Here is a 17,524-nt window from a genome sequence, read left to right as displayed (position 1 = left end):
TGCTCTTGTACATATTTTCCTGAGTGTATTTTAATAGTACTGCTGAGGTAATTTTTTTTTTAATAAGCTAAGGCCTAATGCCCTTAAACTTATTTCTTATCTAGCTCTGATTCAGGGTTACTAACACCACAGCCCCACAGTCCTGTGTAGTTAGCAGAAGTAGCTAATTATTCTTCTCAGCTTCACTGGACTCGGTGGATAAAGGATCAGCATTCCAGGTACAAACACTGACAGAACTCAGGCAAACTACAGCAAGACAGAACCACTGTATGGCATGTGGCCTTTGTCATACTGTCAGCAATTATGTTGTGGGCCACTTCTGATTATATCAAACCTGGTTTTATGCTAACATGAAGTGATTCCTTCCTCCTTACTAAACAAAAAGCTAATCTATTTCTATCTGTCAGCATTATAAAGGATAAAATAAAATGCTTAACAAAATTAGTCTCTTCCAGGTGGTTAGAGACTGTTCTCAGAGGGGAGCAGATCAAAGTACAGGTGATGCACTAGTCCATCCTCTCACACTCTGTAACTCTGCTCCAGTTCCTCAGACACGATTCTCATTACCAGTTCTCAAAACCATTCAATCTTGTAAAATAATATTTAAAAAAGAAAAAAAAAAAAAAAAGAGTATTAAAAGCAAGGTTTTTAAAACACTTTACTCTGTGTGGCCTGTCTGTAATTGGGAAAAATGAAGTAGTCACCATACATGGATAGAATGGGGGAGTGATTTCAATTGTGATGATGGGACATGTGACAACACTCACTGTGTGGAAAGGGAGTGTGATGCCAAGGGCAGGGTTGAGGCAGAAGAGCCCCGATGACTAGAGGCAGAACCTCCTGTAGCAATGGCTTAGATGCAGCAGGAGCTCCAGCCCGGGCAATTAAACAGATTGTGAAGAGAAGTTACTGTCACCTGCTGCAGACTCTCTCCTATTAAAGTCACCTCAGGAGCTGCCCTGTGCAGGGAAATGCAGAACAAGAGCAGGTAGACCAGAGGAGTCAACTAGCTGCAGAAGCTACTTTCTTGCCACTTATTAGAACTATAGCAGGATAATTTTATTTGACACTCTGGTGAGGTGGCCCAAGCAACTTCTTAAGCTGTTTCTCTCAGAACATCTTGCTTCTGAGAACACGAGGCTTTTTTCCCCACCCCCATGTCAGTGCAGACTGGAATCACACTATACATCCACAAGCTATTTGTGCCCTTTCCCACTGCAGTCTTCCAGGTCTTGTACACAAAAAACAAGTCACTTGGACACAGTTTTACCCCAAAAATTGGAGATAATTTATTAAACTTTATCACTGACTGAAAAAAGTCACTAATGTCTCTTATAATAAGTTAATGTTCTTAACAGAAAAACCCCAAGCCATAATTACTGCATTTGCTCAGACTTAATACATTTACTTTAACAGTATGGTACTTAACAGGTTCCCCTTCACAGAAGGGAGTTTTCGACCACACTGCAAGCCTCTGAATCTTCCCCACTGCTCACTCAGACAAAATAAACTCCCTGGATGGTAATTTATCAGTCCAGCATCCCCCTCCTCTCCTCCACAGCTCACAGCAAACACCCACCCACCTTCTCAGCCAGCAATAGCAAAAGGGAGCTGGCAGCAGACAACGTGCACAGCATTACAACCGCAGCCCAGGCTCCTCTTTAGACACGCTGTAAGGGCAGAGGTCTCAGCCCAGCTCCTCTCAAGGAGCTGATAAAGCAACCTGGGCAGCATGAGACTCCTCTAACCACCACAGCACTGTGTGGACACCTGATAGCGTGCCAAGATAGCACACATGGATGCAGCTCTGCCAGTGCCCTCTCTGAGGGAGGAATACCAAACCCTGCTTGCCCTGGTGATGCTGCATTCATCATTTCTCCTTGATCCCACAGACAGTCTTTGTGATTCTGTTCTAGTGAGAGGACAACAGAAACTCAAAAGTCCTTGAACAGAATAAAACTGCTAAGAAGAAAAACAAACAAAAAAAACCAAACCACAAATCAGTGTCCAGGAGGACAGCATGGAAATTTTGAGTGTCCTTCTCCTTTCCACAGCCACCACCATACACAGTGCTCACACAGCCCTCCAACAAGCCTGGTTCCCCCGGGGCTCACCCAGGCAATTCTTACCTTAACATACAGAACACTTCCCACTCACTGTATGTTTCAGCTTCTAAATTATTAGTGCTCACGTGAAGGGACAAACAATTCTAGAAACTTTCTGCAGTCAAAGCACTCACAATCCTGGAGCCAGGAGTGCAGCCTCCAGGGAAGCTCCCCAGATACAGCGTATTAAAGCTGCATGACTTTGACTCCTCCTCGACTAAAGACTCCTTGCAGCCAATGCATATGAGAGCTCTTCAAGATCTCCAAGAGGAGTCAGTGCCCTAAACTAATCTATTCAGAATGTTTTGGGGGAAATCCTCTTAGCTGTCTGCCTTTCATGCCTGCTCCCACACCCCCAAGCCCTGCCACCAATACGCACAAAGAAGTCAGCAAGCAAGATTCAGAATTAAAAACCTGTGTGCTTCACCACGCACACTCCCCGCTCCCAGAAACGCCTCTCCCTTCTCCCTCCTCCCCTCGCCAGCTGCAGGGAGGGCAACACTTCCCACCACTGAACAGTGGGTCCATCACACACCTCGGGAGGCAGTTGGAGCCTTCAGCAAGGGGGGTGACAGACCCGTGCTCGCAGCAGCTATCACGACACTACAGAAGCGCTCTTTGGTCATTAACAGCAGTCAAAGCCACCAACCTGTAAAAATAAACTCTCAAGTCAGACAGCTGCCCACACCTTGCAGAAGTTGACCCAGCCCAACTCATCCACACAACCAGAGAGAGAAACCAACAAAGCTGTTTTGTTACTCAGCAGCCTCTATCATCCTCCTGCTTCCCCTCTTCATCCTCTTCTGTTTCTGTTTTAATCTGGGCCACTCCGAGCCGGTAGAGAGCGTCACGAATTACCACCTCCCCAGGCTGGCAGCTCTGCACGATCTCCTGGATCTGCCTATTGACAATTTCCCTGCTGGTGAGGAAGTCCATGAGGCGGTTGTAGAGGTAATAGTGGGTGGCGTTCTCGAAGGTGATGGGCCTTTGGCGGACGTTGCTGGTTTTGCTGTCGTTGATGGCAGCGATGATGGCGCCGTAAGGCTCCAGCTCTCGGCACAGGGAGATGCAGTGATGTCGAGCTGTTGGATCCTGGTGGCTGTTCTGCTCTGAACCCGTGTGAACAATTCTGCGTGCCAAGGATTTGGTGATTGGGTGCTGAAGAGAGTGCTCAGCCACAGTCATGTCCACGCTGTAGTGCTGGTCGAGCAGTTCAGGGCAGGACACATACTGGGGGAAGAGACACGTACCAAGTAGAACAAGGAACAGGTAAGAACAGGTTCTTCCCCACAGGTAAGAACAAGACAAAACTACCATTCTGCTGAACTCCAACCAGCACCATGACCCAGGACAAAGGGAGGACTAACTGATTTGGGTTTCTTCTAAATGCCACAAAGGTGGTTCTCTACTACACTCCCTCCTCACTCGTATGCCCTCAGAGACAATCCCAAGGCACCAGCAACCCTCTTCCTCTGCCATTTCTTAAAGTAATAGCAGTAGTTTGAGAGAAGTGAGTTGCTATGTCAAAATAAGCAACGTGCTCCAAAGTTCATGATATGATTTTACAGTTTAATTGAAATTACAATGCACAGCCAGCACAGCTCTTCCTGTTAAGGAACATGAACCTGATAGAATGCCCCAAGCAACGTGTAACACTCTGCTATGCTCAGAAGCTATGTGCTGGCAAAGCTGTGAGTCAGGAGACACTTACCAGGTCAGATTATCTTGAGGCACAGTGCAGGTTACATATACTTTAGGGGTTTTTTTTTTCATTTTAAATTGCACTTGAAACTTTTCCATATTGGATGGCATAGCAGAGCACAAAGGTAGACATAACTAACCGTTGGAGGATCCATGGGGTCAGAGAAGCAGCCCTGGTTTTTCCCCCACATCTGGGAAGTCAGGCTAGGACAGTAGACATCTGCACACAGTGCCACTGAAGATGCTGCATCAACAACATACACTGGAGGCCAGTGACGTGAGGAAAACAACAGGTCCACATGATCCCGGGCATTTTCTCCTCTTACAATGTACTTTGAGCCACACACAACCTGGCAAGAAAAGGATTATCACCAGACAGCACAATAGAACTGAAAACTTCTGGAAAAAAATATAGTCTTAAACAAATTAAGCTTCCTTTCAGGTATTCCAGACAATACAGTAACCAGACAGTTACTTTCTATAGAGAAGATATTCTGGTTCCTCCTCATACACATTCACTTTGCCTTGTTCAGGAAGAGGTGATTTTCAACTCCACCTCAGCAGCAACATCAAAACCAGGCTCCAGATCACTAGTCAATCTTGAAATTCCCTGCAGGACTGCTCATGCTCCAAGCCCTTGAGGCAGTGTGTTTCATTCCTAAGGCTCAGAGCAGCCTGCTCCATTGCTTCCATTTAATGAGGGAGTTCCAGGCTGGTAAGTCAGATTATAGTGAAAGGTAAGGTAAGAAAAAACATTGCTGACTCCAGCCTTCCTTACCTGATGTGGACACACTTTGTAGATTTTCCCTCCTGTGTGATGAGTAGAGGCTTGTGTGATGCTTGTCCCATTCTGTACAAACTCATAGAGAGCCAGAAGGGAGTAGCAGAGCTGGTCCTAGAAAAGACAGGCCCCAAAGAAAGTCTGTATGTGGCTAAAATTAATGGACTTGCCCAGAGAAGAAGGTGGCTACAGGCAAAATCTCCCAAATCCTAATTTGCACTTCATCCAGTTACTTCCTAATCCCACACTCGGCACTGTGAGAATGACGAGCAATTAGATGATGCTGAGCCTGTGACAAGGTAATTGCAGGCTTCCTCTCTTCTAGCCCACAAAGGTTCAATTTATTTCACCACGTGTAAGTTATCCTATAATCTGCAGGCACTCACTTCCAACCCACCCTTGCCCTGTGTGCAGCCAGATGAAAAGTTAATTATCTAGGATGGCAAGTGTGAATGAGGGAAAGACAGTGAAGAACAGCTCCGCTCCTGCATGCTTGCATGTGGGCAAACAAGCCATTACCTTTGTATCTGAAGCCTCCCAGGGGATGGCACACTGTGTCAGAAAGCTCTGCAGCTCTTCCTCACTGTAAGAGTTTATCAGCTCAAGCCTGAAGGTTTCTTCCTGAAGGAGCCTCACCAAGGCACTTCCATTACCTGCAAAGGCAGGAAACCAGTCTCAACCCTTATTCTCAGGAAGGGAAGTCACCAAAATAATTTCTGCTGAAGACCACAGAAGCACAAACCTTACAATCAACTGCCAGCAAGAGAAAGCTGTGAAGAGTCCTATTTCCAAAGCACATCACAGCCCACATTTCTCTTGAACCCTTTGCTAGTGAGGTCACCAGACTGAGCCCAGCAGAGCTGCATACTCCATGAGCACTTATCTATCCTGCTGTTTGTAACCTTTAAATAACTGGTTGGACTGGCTTGAGTATAAACAAGTCACAGAAGAGCACAGAGAAATGTGACTTCAGCCTTCAGACTGAGCAATCTAGGCTTACCCTTCACATCTCCTCCCTGGTTCTTTCTCTAGAGCTCCACTTCCATGAAAACCCAGGTAGCCCTTCCGCAACTCAACGCTCTCAAACAGCAGCAGCTTTGGCTGCAAAGCCAACTCATAATACTTGTCAGGCTTGCAAAGCCAGTTTTCTTTCCTATACCTAATACCTAAACTGTTAAGGGAACCAGGTGCCAACTAAATTTAGCTCTCACACATCTGAGCTCATTCATCTCATGGTTTCTTGTTACATGCAGCCAATGCCCTGGATACAGTGAACATTGACAACACTGATCAGGACTAACACATCCACCTCCTAGTCTTTTTTCAAGTTCTGTTAAAAAGTTATTCACCCTTTATTGAGATCATGATAATGAGATACCAAGCACTGCCTGCAGCTTTCATAGTGCAAGTATCAGTCTAACATGAACCAAATACTGACTAGCTCTCAAGTTGCACGTGCATCCCTCTGCAATCAGACCATATCCCATCTGGGGTGCAGTGTCTTCGTGTCCCCCATGTCTCAAACATAACAGAGCATACCAGTTCATCCAAACTTTGCTGTTCATACCAAAGCTCAAGCTGCTAAGTATCCTGAAAACAGCTGAACTCACCCCAGTGTTCTCACCTTCTCTCAGCAGGCGTGACATTTAAAGAGCCATGCAATCATCAATTCTCAACTCTAAACATCACCTCAGCAGTTACCTGGCACTGGCTGTGCATCCAGGTTCTTGTCCTTCTCAGTATTGATTACCATTGCTCCTCTCATCAGTGGAGGGAAGAAGGGAGCAACAATAGAGGCATCAAACTTTGTGATGGGGATGCTAGAAGGAAAAGCCACCTGCTCAATCACCTCTGTCTCCATTGTGGACCAGAAGTCTTCTACATTCACTTCACTTGATGGCAAGAATTCTGGCCAAGTAAACTAGAAGGAGCGAGAAACACATTGGTCAAATACAAATAACCATAGTTTATTTGCAGTTCTGTGTCAGCCTCATTTGAGGCATAAGGACTACCCAGGAGAATGCTCAGCCCAAGTACAACAAGATGACTTCAGGCTCCTCGAGTTCCCCACAATCACATTTTGTTGGGTGAGAATCAAAACCATGTAGGTGACATAAAAGCCAGACATGCTGCATACCACTAGCAAGGCTTTTTTCCCCATTAGAGAAGACAGCACCTCAAGAAAACTGCAGTTGGGGAAAAAAAAGAATGCCTTTGCGTCAAAGGAAGAAAGCCATGTCCAGAAACCTTCATCCAAGGTCCCTAATGTCAGAGGCTGCTGGACAAAAGCTGTGGTCCAGGGACAGAGGATCTTGTTTTCCCCAAACCATACATCAACACCTCCAAGAGGAAGTGCAGGCATCACCACTCCAGCCACATCCTCTTCTTGCTAGGCATCAGCAGAAAACTGCTCACAAAGGTCTCGTGTAATTATCGTGCATTACGAAGACCAGAGTCAGCAAAAGTCATTATGATCTGCTTTGAACAAGAACAGGATGTGAAGTTTGTGAAAAGCCTACCTCTATATTTTTCAGTGCCAGGACATTTTCCACATTCCTCTGGGCTATTTCCACCTTGGGGGTTATGCCACAGATTCCACAGATCATATCGTTGTAATCCCGGACTGTCAGGCATTCAAAGGCCCAGTAGCCATTGCACAGCAGCTCCTGGAGCTGAACCTGCTCGTCAGGGCTCAGGCTTTTTTCTGAAAAGAGAACATATCACTGTTACAGCTTTCACTTCCTAAAGTCAGTGGAGAGGTAGTAGAACTCTGCTATGCAGAATCAAACCAAATCTGTCCTCCAGAGAATTGTTACAAAGAACTGGACACAGAGGTACTATTGGGTTTAGGAAGTGATTTAACAGAAACTTATTGCACCAGAAGAGGCGAGTTTTGCCTTTTTATAACCTAACAATCATCAGCAGGTCACAGTTTGGTGGAAGTGTTATGGTAAAAAAAAAAAAAACAAAAAAACAAGAAGGAAAACTCACCAGTTTGCTCCTGAACAGAGTCAAGGATATTGCCAACAGCCACTCTGGGATCCTCTCCAAGTTTAATGTGGTTTCGGATTGCAAACAAAAGATCCAAGCTCACCAGCAACTTGTTACCCACATTGAAAAGGCCTGCAGTGAAAACAAGACAGTTATTGTCTGCAGGGTTCCAGATCTCCCTCACAAAGAAAGATATTCCTTACTGATACGCAAAATACTCGTATGAGTACAGTTCAGAGGACAATGGAAACAGCTGGACAGCACTTCTGGGACTGTTCCCTCTGCACACGAGCAAGGTTAGTTCCCTTCTCAGACTTGTCTTTAAATTTAAAAAGTTACAAGTAACAGCAGCCAATCCATCCCCTTAGCTCCACGCTGCCTTCCAGGAGGCCCACGGTGACTGCCACTCCAGTATCACTAGTCAACACTGAGAAACAGCACCCTGCAGAGATGTCTGACTATGATCTCAGGGGTTGTGTTGCAGAACTCAACATTTACCACTTATACAGAGGAGAATTACACCAGTGAAGCAAGGCACAGCCTTCCTCATCAAAGCATTCATACGTGTTTTTCTCAAATATAGATACACTTGCAGAACCAGCAGAATAGCTCAAGTAACAAATAATTCAAGTTTAATACACTGGGGCAGGGAAGAGGCTTTTCTGTGCAAAGACAATGCTCTGATACAATCCCAAGACTTCTGAAGGGTTTAGACTGTAATCATGCTGTAAGTTGGCATGTTTACATTTTTCCTACCTGTGTAAATATCAGTGAAGCTGTGGAGGGCCAGACACTGCAGGTTCAAACACACTTTGACCTGAGCTGTAACCACCTGTAATCTATTAGCTGTCAGCAGCCAGCACTCCTGAGGACCAGCAAGGGAACTGTAACAGACAACAAAAGACAACTCAGAGTGAAGCCAGTAGGTTTTTTAGTCCAGTCCTGCAGTAACTTAAAATGTTCTAGTTGCAATCAGTTCATTAATATGTCAGTCTAAGCCACTTCATATCATTTCACACCAGAAAAAAAATGCTACATTTTAAAATGGATTCCCCTGGTAGAGTCAGGTCACTGCTCACATTCTTCTAACAGACCTGCAGCATCTCTCCAGCTCCAAGCACAGTGGGTGCAGAGTATTTCAGAGGTGGAGAAAACCTACAGCCCCAGCTGTCCTGAAAGAAGTGTCAGCCCTATCGCTGTGGGGCAACAAATGGTGACTGGTGACACATTCTACCTGACAGCCTGTCCCCACACACACAAAGATTCAGAAAGGCCTGCTCCTCCACAGTACAGCTGCTGAGGAGGAAGAACTTCAGACAGAAAAATGCCAGCTGTGCCCTAGTGGCAGAAATATAGCTGTCCACCTGAGAAAACAGGAATGGAAGTCAAAGCTAGCTCCCTTCCATTGTCAGGGGTTTAATTAGAGCCTACACAGGCACATGTGAGTCCCACACTCAGAGCATTGCAAAGCAGCCCAGCACAGAAGCAAGGATTTACAATTGCAGGTTGGTAAGTTATAAGGTGAGAGACGGTGCAAGATAGCACTGTTCTGCAAAAATCATTGAGTATAAAAAGTACCTCTGCTGGAAAAACCTCAATTAACACTAGCCTGATCAAAGCAAACATCCTTAATTGTTATAAAGAAAAGATTTTTGGTTGAATAAAGAAATACAACATTAAACTACCCAACATTTTGCTGTGGGAAAGGTTTCAGCTCAGGCTTTTGGCAACAAGGGGATGTTTGCCAGACTTACTGAGGAGATATTCTATGGACAACAAATCCAGTTAAGGTAATCTAGCCTATACACTGGTAATTTCTGAAAGTCCTTCAGCTTTCAGTTTGGGTATTTGTTCCAAAAAGGATTCACTCAAGCCCACGCTAAGCCATGAAAAGAAAAAAAAAAACATCATAAGCAAAAAGATCCACAAAGGAAATATTCAGATCAGGAAGAGAGAGAAAAGGGAAATCACATAATGCACATCTATAATCCCACAAGTTTGCCTCTGTCAGCCTCAAAACATCAGACTGGAAAACAAAGAAAGGATGACTAATGAAAAGATTCCATTTCAAGGAAAACAAAAATTACATCTAGACTTAGCAGTCACTCTCTGATGAAGCTCTCCTGCTGTACAGAAATGGTAACTATGACAGACTACACTGCACAGGAGAAACAGAAACAGCTTATTGCCAACCAGCTAAAGCCTTTCCACACACATGTAGCTCATTCAGTGTCACCTACACCAGCTCTGGTACCAGGGGCTGAAGCAAATATGATTTCAGGCATGCTCGTAACACAGAATATCAGCACAAGGTTGAAAGAGTCACAAGTCTAAAACAGAATCTTACTTCTGTCCCCCTTTGAACAATGGGCTGTTACAGAGGAGGCACTGCGTAGATGGAGACTCATAGTAGTTTGACCAGGAGGTCTGCTCTATGGTGACTGTCTCCTCACTCACGTTGGACAGGATGAGGCGCGAACTGTTGAGTTCATGGATGAGCGTGAAGACCTCGGTCAGCTCCGATTCATTCTCTGGGATCTGCATTACCTTGCGCAGCAGCTGCAGGGTGGATTGACGTTGGATCTCTTTCTGGGATGGGCTTAGGGGCTCGCTGATGTTCAGCACATCAGACTGACCTGGACTGACCTCCTAGAAAGCAAACCAAACACTCACATATTCAACTAGGCAAGCATGAGGATGAAGCATTAAGAAGCTCAAAGAAGTCATAAAAGGTGGCAGAAACAGAATAACCTTTGTGCCCAGTAGATTTGACTTCTACTCCACTGCTCAGTCATTGACAATGGATTCAAGCCTAAGATACTTCACCAAAAATACTTTATTGCAGCCCAGCCTTTCAGGAACTCCTATAATACTTCTGCACCACCACAGATATGCCACTAAACTGGAGTGTTAATGCAGAGATGGAGGGTCAAGAGGGTGAGAACAACCATCGCCAGGTATATAAACACTTCAATAACCCTGGCAATCATCACTGCCTTCCTCTATAGGTTATCAAGCACATTCTCCTGTATAACACACTCAGACAGTCACAACAGTGTGCACATCTCTCCAGAAGCTTGAGGAGACAAGTGCTAAATGAGAATTAGGGGCTGCAATGTACAGAATACACTAATCAATTACCATTCATCAACTGTAGCCCTTAGAACCGCTCCCCACAACGCACGTACGCGATCAAGATAAAACGCGCACACACAGGAGAATGAAACTCTGGGTGGCTCAGAAGAACAGCGAGAACACAAACAGACTAATCTGTTTAATCACTTAAACTCTTCTGCCAATGTTTCAACCTATTTTTCTGTCTGGTCTAGCAATGAGATAAATGATCAGTCCAAAAGCACAGAGAGAAGGACAAACCGTGTGACAGGAATGGTAAACAGATCTGGAATCAGAAAATAAAGAGGAAAACTAAATGAGGAAGAGACAAGCCACATGTGTCTCAAAATGCAAGCTGAGCTAAGCACACTGCTGCTCCTTACACAGCTGCTTATGTGTGAGTTTCACACAGGCCATTTCACTTTGTTTGTTGTTTTGGTTTGGTTTTTTTTTTTTTTAAAAAAACACTACACAAAGTGAGATTCTTCAAAATAAAAAAGGCAAGTGGAAGATTCATATCACACAGATGAAAATGCAGTCTGTCTATGTGCTGAGTGGGCATTTTAGTTAACAACAGGACAGCTCCTTTTTTTAAAAAAAAAAATAATACTTCTGTAAAAGAAAAGCTAACCTTTGAAACTTCAAATGCAAAAAAAAAAATCCCCAACAAACAAACCCCAGAATTCATTAGTTACATCCATGCAGAACAGCAGGCAACTGAAAAACAGCTTTTTTACAACAGAAAAAAATACCACGTGCAGAAATAAATTCAGGCTGGAAGTAAAATTGCCCTACAAACCCCTAAAAATAGGAAGCTCTAATACAAGATGTACTATAGCCACAAACTGGTCATAAAGCAGAGCATACTTGGGAGTTTCTTGATGAAGTCTGAAGTTCAACACGGCTGACACGACAAATGTGACTTCAGGGGTGATTTCCCCAGCATGTACCAACGTGCACTAAGCTTTTTTTAAGCTACAGAGACATCCAGTGGCAGAACTGAGTGCACCCAGTCTCACTGTCAGCCTGCAGCACCACTGCTGCAGGAGTTGGACAGTACAAACATCACCACAGATATTTTCAATAGCACATTGTTTTGTTAGAAAAGCTTAGCATAATGAAAAAAAATCAACATGTTCCCAAGGGCACTTGCAAATGAAGGGACATCCCTGCCCACCCCACAACAGCCATTTGATAAGACAAACTATTGTGAACCTTACCAGAGATTTTGCTGTTTTCTCAGCTCTGTCTTTGGCAAGGTTGTACCCACAGCTTGGACAGATTCGTGGCTTGTGCCTGTTTGTATACACGTAACTACAAGAAGGGTTCTTGCATTTCCCTCTGCCACGTGATGTGGCCAATCCCAAATCCTGAATGACACAAAAAAAGATGTTTGCTGACCTTGATTTTCAGATGTCGACAAGATTCTCCAAAAGTCTGCTTGAATACCATATGCTATTTCACCACTTTGTAACACCTCATTTAAAGGTCAAATAGCAGGCCCTGTCAATTTGCACAGAATATTTTAACTGGCACTCAAACATTTTGGGGCCAGTTCCAAAGACCACAAACACTCACATATTAAACTAATTCAGAAACCACTGATCCTTTTTTCTGCTGAACTCAAAGAGGGCATGGGGATTATGCTAGGACATGAAGAAAAATCCAGTTCTTAACAAAGTCCGAAGCATGACTGCAACAGGGTACAGTCACCCTGGATTAGGCAAGAGAAGACATACAAAGCACAGATTGTCTTCACATTAAATATGAGACACATTTCTGCAAGTCAGCAAAGCAGAAGTCACAGAAAGGTCTCATCCCAGAGATGACACTCCCCATGGCATAAATCAGACCATCTGAAAGATTCTCACCAAAGTTACGGTGCAGCTGTACTTGTAGGAAGGGAATATGTCTGGTTTGACCTCCACTACTTTAACCTGAGATGCCCTGCTGGTCAAAGCACTGTGGAGCTAAAGATTGAAAGCAGAAAAAAAAAATCACCCATTAGACACCTACTACTGAATATATACATCCTGTAAGCAATACCTGTGAGCATTTTTTACCCCTAAGAATGTTCATTTAACATCAGATGACCACAGCACACTGTTCTGTATACCAAGGCATTACAGTTCAAAACAGAAGTACTCCAGTATCTTGGCATACTCAGTCATATTTCACAGGTGAAAGACTTAATGCTCAGTACTACATGTCAGATTACACTAACAGATCCTCAAAATATCTTCTGGAAATATCTGGGAGGTACTGAAAGCAGCCAACAGAAGGATTGTCCAACAGCATCTCTCAGTTCAGTTCCCACTCAACCATCTAGCACTTGTGCTGCTTCTGAGCCACCTCATAAGAACTGTCAGTCACAGATCTTATCATTGTAAGGCTGATACATTTTTATGTTCTGCTGCTCACCACTCAGTTCATATCACTCATACGAGGAAAGAAAACTCACAGGAAAATAATACACCTTTGAAGAACAAACCACAGGTACCTTCCGCTCCTCGGCACTTGGTGGCTGCAGAATTGACTGGCCCAATTGTTTCAGGGTACTGGGCTTCAAGCCTGATGTTCTCACAGGGGAATGTTTGTCTTGAAGGAGGAAAAAGGATGCAGCAGGTTAGATATGAGAAAACAGGTCATTTCATTCTGACATCTTTGGTAAACACAAGCACAGTCACATGAGGTTTCCTCTGAACTTGAAATGACCCAAGTAGGTGTTTCATGGCCCATTTACCACAATCTCTGAGAGAATGAGAATGGCTTTTTTTCCCTAGAGTAGGTCACCTTCTCCCTTCAGACATATCTTATTATTTGACAGAGACCACTTCCATGTGGTAAGGAAAGATAACCACTCCCAAAGAACACCAGAGAACAGTGCTTTTACCAGTATTGGCAAAGGTCTGTCTGCTGCCAGGCTGCTCTGTGCTGGCGTCTCTCCCCACGCTGGCTGGTGCGGGCAGGATGGCTCGCATGGGTCTTGCTGCAGCCAGCAAGGAGGGCTTAGGTCTTGGTTTACTCTTTAGTTCTTGTCCTTTGTGTGTAGCAGCTGCAGTATCAATTCTGAAAGACAAGAGCTACAATTGGAAAAAGAAATTCCACGGCTTCCCCCTCAGCCTCAATTTTCTTCTCTTCCCTGGACTGTCCTTTATTAGCACAATACTCACAGCTACTGCAGTAGAAAGGAGAAATAGTGCTGAGGATACATCTGGTCTGTGACTATAATTTGTCACTTAAAAAAAAAAAAATTAGCTCTGATGGACAAAATCTCAAAGGAACAATCCTGAATGGGCAGGAAACAGACAGTAAACAGAACAGGTCTTACAGGAAGCACTGCCAACAGCCTTCAATTCCTTGGATTAGTCCCACCAGCACGCAACAGACATCATACACTCCCATAACATATGGAAATCTGACTCACCCTATTGGCTTTTTTGTCGAGACATTTGGACTCAGCACCTCAGAAGATGGCAGCATCCCCAGCCCTACACTATCTTTTTCTGCCTGCTCCAAAGAAGAATCTCCTTGCTGCTGGCTCTCTTGACCCAGCATCACTCCAACAGCACCTCTCCTGTCTTCAGCAAGCACCTTGTTTGAAAGAACGTGAGCCTCAGAGATGATCACTTCCTCCCACTCCGTCTCCTTCATTTGCCCTCCAACAGGCACAGCATTCAGCAGCTGGCTGACAGCTTCAGAGCTTTCCAAGGCAGACTTGGAGGTACTCTCACTAACCACTGCTGCTTCTGTCAATACTGACTGTTGACCTCTTTTAGCTGCTGGAGTTTTAAGAGAGGTGCCTGAATTTGGTTCAGATTTGCTTTTTGGTTGCTTTTCCTGAAAACAAAGAGATAGTCACATTTCAGAGCTTTAGGCTTTCACAGATAAGTAAGTTCCCTTCATACATGCCAGGTGTGCCATGGCCCATTTAATACTGGATCAAACCAGCAAACTCCTAAGTGTTCAAGCAGCGAGCTGTAGGAGAGCAGAAAGACATCATCTCCTACGACAGCAAAGTCCCTGTTAACATTTTCTCTAGCCTCCTGGCCCTTCATGTATTATTTTTAGCCACTGTTTACTTTGAAGAATAAGTCTTTCTTAAACTCCCTCAAACATCACCATTAGCACCAACATCACAAACTCACCCACCACGCTCTGTAACAAGGAACCACTTCCCACGCTCTCCTTTCCTAGCTTCAGCTCTCTGACACTGTCTGCTCTTCCACACTACTGAGGAACCAAAGGGAGTGAGATAGAGAACTTGTACCTTTGGGACATGTGCATTCAGAAAAGCATGCATTTGAGGCAGGAAACAAGAGAATTACTTAGGAAGATGCTTTGACTTTAAGAAAAGGTTTCCTTCAAGACCAAGGCCATGTACTGGGGTGAACGAAGGTATGATGCCACACTGAATCGGTAAGATGCAAAAAGATACCAGAAATGGAATCAAGAGTTGCTGGCAGGATAAACACATTAATTCTAAGCTCTCTACAGAGTTTATATTCAGAAGGATAATCTAGGTTTTTAAAAATAGACATCTTATAACCTAGTCCCTTCTAAGGAACAGGAAGGTATAGAATCATAGAATGGTCTGGGTTGGGAGGGACCTTAAAGCTCATCCAGTCCCATTCCCCCTGCCATCAGCAGGGACACCTTCCACTAGATCAGGTTGCTCAAAGCCTCATCCAGCCTGGCCTTCAACACTTCCAGGGAGGAGCAGCCACAGCTTCTCTGGGCAACCTGTTCCAGTGTCTCACCACCCTCACAGTGAAGAATTTCTTCCTAATATCTAATCTAAACCTGCCCTCTTTCACCTTAAACCCATTTCCCCTTTGTTCTATCACTCCCTGCCCTTATGAAAAGTCCCTCCCCAGCTTTCTTGTAGCCCCTTCAGGTACTGGAAGGCCGCTATAAGATCACCCCTAAGCCTTCTCTAAATGTATGTATATATTTAGTTTCAGTTCTACTGATGTTATTACTGGTTAAAAAAAACTGCTGGTGCACATTTTTCCCAAAGCCACAAAAAAAGATGGAACTGTTTATGCAAATGTGTTCCCAGGACAGCAGAATAAAACTGAAAGACAGAAAGAAAACTCCATCTGAAACCTTTCTGTTCTAATCAAGGTAAAATTTAACATGAATAGGCATGACACATGGAAGCAGAAACATGTTTTTGCAGTTTGTCACCTATCTACTCCAGCAGGTTTACAGAACAAAAGCTAAGATGCCATCATCACTACTTGTATCCTACCACGTAGGAAGCCCAGCCATCAGCTCAGACACTACAGTTCCTAAGCAAAAACATTCTCACCCCTAAATGCTTAATGGTTCTAGACACAAAACAAAAGAGGTTCAGAACAAATCCACACAAAGCCACCGAATGTCAATGCAAATTTTCACACTGAGAACATCCTTTAACTTGTGCCTGAGGAGCCTTGTTTCAGACAGGAATTTAATGAATGCACATCTGTTCAGAGCTGACTAATTACCACAACTCCGCTAAGGTTTAAGAAGCAAGCGGTTTTTGTTGTATGCAGCCAGTAGAGATGACAAAAACTTAAGCAGAGTAGGTATCATGTGGAGAAAGAGTTTTCCACTCAAACTTCACAACTCCACCAACACCTGGGAATTTCCTTCCAGCCAAAGGTCAGAACATCATGAATGATCAGACACACACCCACGAGTCGCCATACTCTAGTTTCCACTAGATCCACTTTATTAGCTAGCTCCCAAAGGATCATGTACCTACTATAGTAGAGAATTGTCCCTCCTTTCTGCTGAAAGGCCAGAAGAACTTCAAATGCAGATAAATTACCACAAAATAAACAGTTCAACCAAATCCCTGAGCTTGGCTAAGGCTGTAGTAGGAAGAACAGGCAATGCCTTCCAGCCACAGGAACTGTAATGGAGGTTGAGGACCAGAAGAATGTGTATTCTCTCAATCAGAGAGAGATCCCAAATGCAGCCCCATCTGTTCTAACTGACACCATCACAAGTGGCACCTTTACCCAAAGTGTGGTGATTTCAGGTCTGTCTCAAGTCGGACAAGTGTCCTCTGCAATGGTGACCTGCTCCAGCACAAGTATTGGAGCACAAGTGCAGGGGTCACTTCTGGCCCATTTGACCTCCTGTGCCAGGTCTACAGGCCTAGAAATATCACAGGCCTTCACAAAACCAGCACTTTTTAATCTCAAAAATCAGGGAAGAAAATGCAAACTTACCTTTGGGATCCATTTCCCTCCCAGGAAGTTCCCACATGCTGGGCATTTTGGTGGCTTATGCCTGGTGACATAAGTGAAGGAACAGCCAGGATTGGTGCAATTTCCGTGTCCCCTGCGAGTGTAGGTGGTTGTCTGAAACAAGAGTTGTCAAAAATTTCTCTGCTGAGCTGAAAAAACACAAAGCTGTGCTCATGGCTCCCTTTTTCCTCGTAAGCACTTTACAAATGTTATTTAGCAAATCACCAGCCCTCCACTATTATTCCTTTTCCTGATCAGTCACCACACAGTTGGATCAGAGTGAGTCAGCACTGTAAATCCTCAGAGTCCAAGTGCTCAGTCCATACAAGAGCCTTCAGTATTACCAGAATTTAGATCAAATTGCAGAGGAAAGATCAACAATGCATATAACCTACTGGAGAAGTACCTTGCCTTTACAGTGATGTAACAGTTCTCTTATGAATATCAAAAAGTCATAATAAGATGGTATAAAAATGCCACAGTGAGGCAAGATGTTACTAATAGACTCATGTCAATCATAGAATCATGGAATGGTTTGGGTTGGAAGGGACCTTAAAGCTCATCCAGTTCCACCCCCCCTGCCAGCAGCA

The 17,524-nt window shown here is 44.2% G+C and overlaps 1 protein-coding gene across 1 annotated transcript in view; it reads right to left on the bottom strand.

The window, feature by feature from the left end:
- Positions 1 to 2,864: 2,864 nt before the first annotated feature.
- Positions 2,865 to 17,524, bottom strand: part of HMGXB3 (HMG-box containing 3) — an 18,662-nt gene continuing 4,002 nt past the window's right edge. Inside the window, exons 5-19 of the mRNA XM_010166382.1 lie at positions 16,917 to 17,048; positions 14,120 to 14,532; positions 13,586 to 13,761; positions 13,193 to 13,290; positions 12,564 to 12,662; positions 11,913 to 12,062; positions 9,926 to 10,227; positions 8,335 to 8,462; positions 7,579 to 7,710; positions 7,107 to 7,291; positions 6,289 to 6,508; positions 5,107 to 5,240; positions 4,585 to 4,701; positions 3,947 to 4,156; positions 2,865 to 3,335 (exon numbers count right to left, since the gene is read on the bottom strand). Of these exons, the coding sequence (XP_010164684.1) occupies positions 2,865 to 3,335; positions 3,947 to 4,156; positions 4,585 to 4,701; positions 5,107 to 5,240; positions 6,289 to 6,508; positions 7,107 to 7,291; positions 7,579 to 7,710; positions 8,335 to 8,462; positions 9,926 to 10,227; positions 11,913 to 12,062; positions 12,564 to 12,662; positions 13,193 to 13,290; positions 13,586 to 13,761; positions 14,120 to 14,532; positions 16,917 to 17,048 (2,967 nt within the window). The remainder of the gene's footprint in view (positions 3,336 to 3,946; positions 4,157 to 4,584; positions 4,702 to 5,106; positions 5,241 to 6,288; positions 6,509 to 7,106; positions 7,292 to 7,578; positions 7,711 to 8,334; positions 8,463 to 9,925; positions 10,228 to 11,912; positions 12,063 to 12,563; positions 12,663 to 13,192; positions 13,291 to 13,585; positions 13,762 to 14,119; positions 14,533 to 16,916; positions 17,049 to 17,524) is intronic.

This window comes from Antrostomus carolinensis, unplaced genomic scaffold (genome assembly GCF_000700745.2).
Source record: "Antrostomus carolinensis isolate BGI_N321 unplaced genomic scaffold, ASM70074v2 scaffold15224, whole genome shotgun sequence".
NCBI lineage: Eukaryota > Metazoa > Chordata > Aves > Caprimulgiformes > Caprimulgidae > Antrostomus > Antrostomus carolinensis.
The sequence above is the reverse complement of the archived record's forward strand: the minus strand, read 5'-3'. Positions and strand labels throughout refer to the sequence as shown.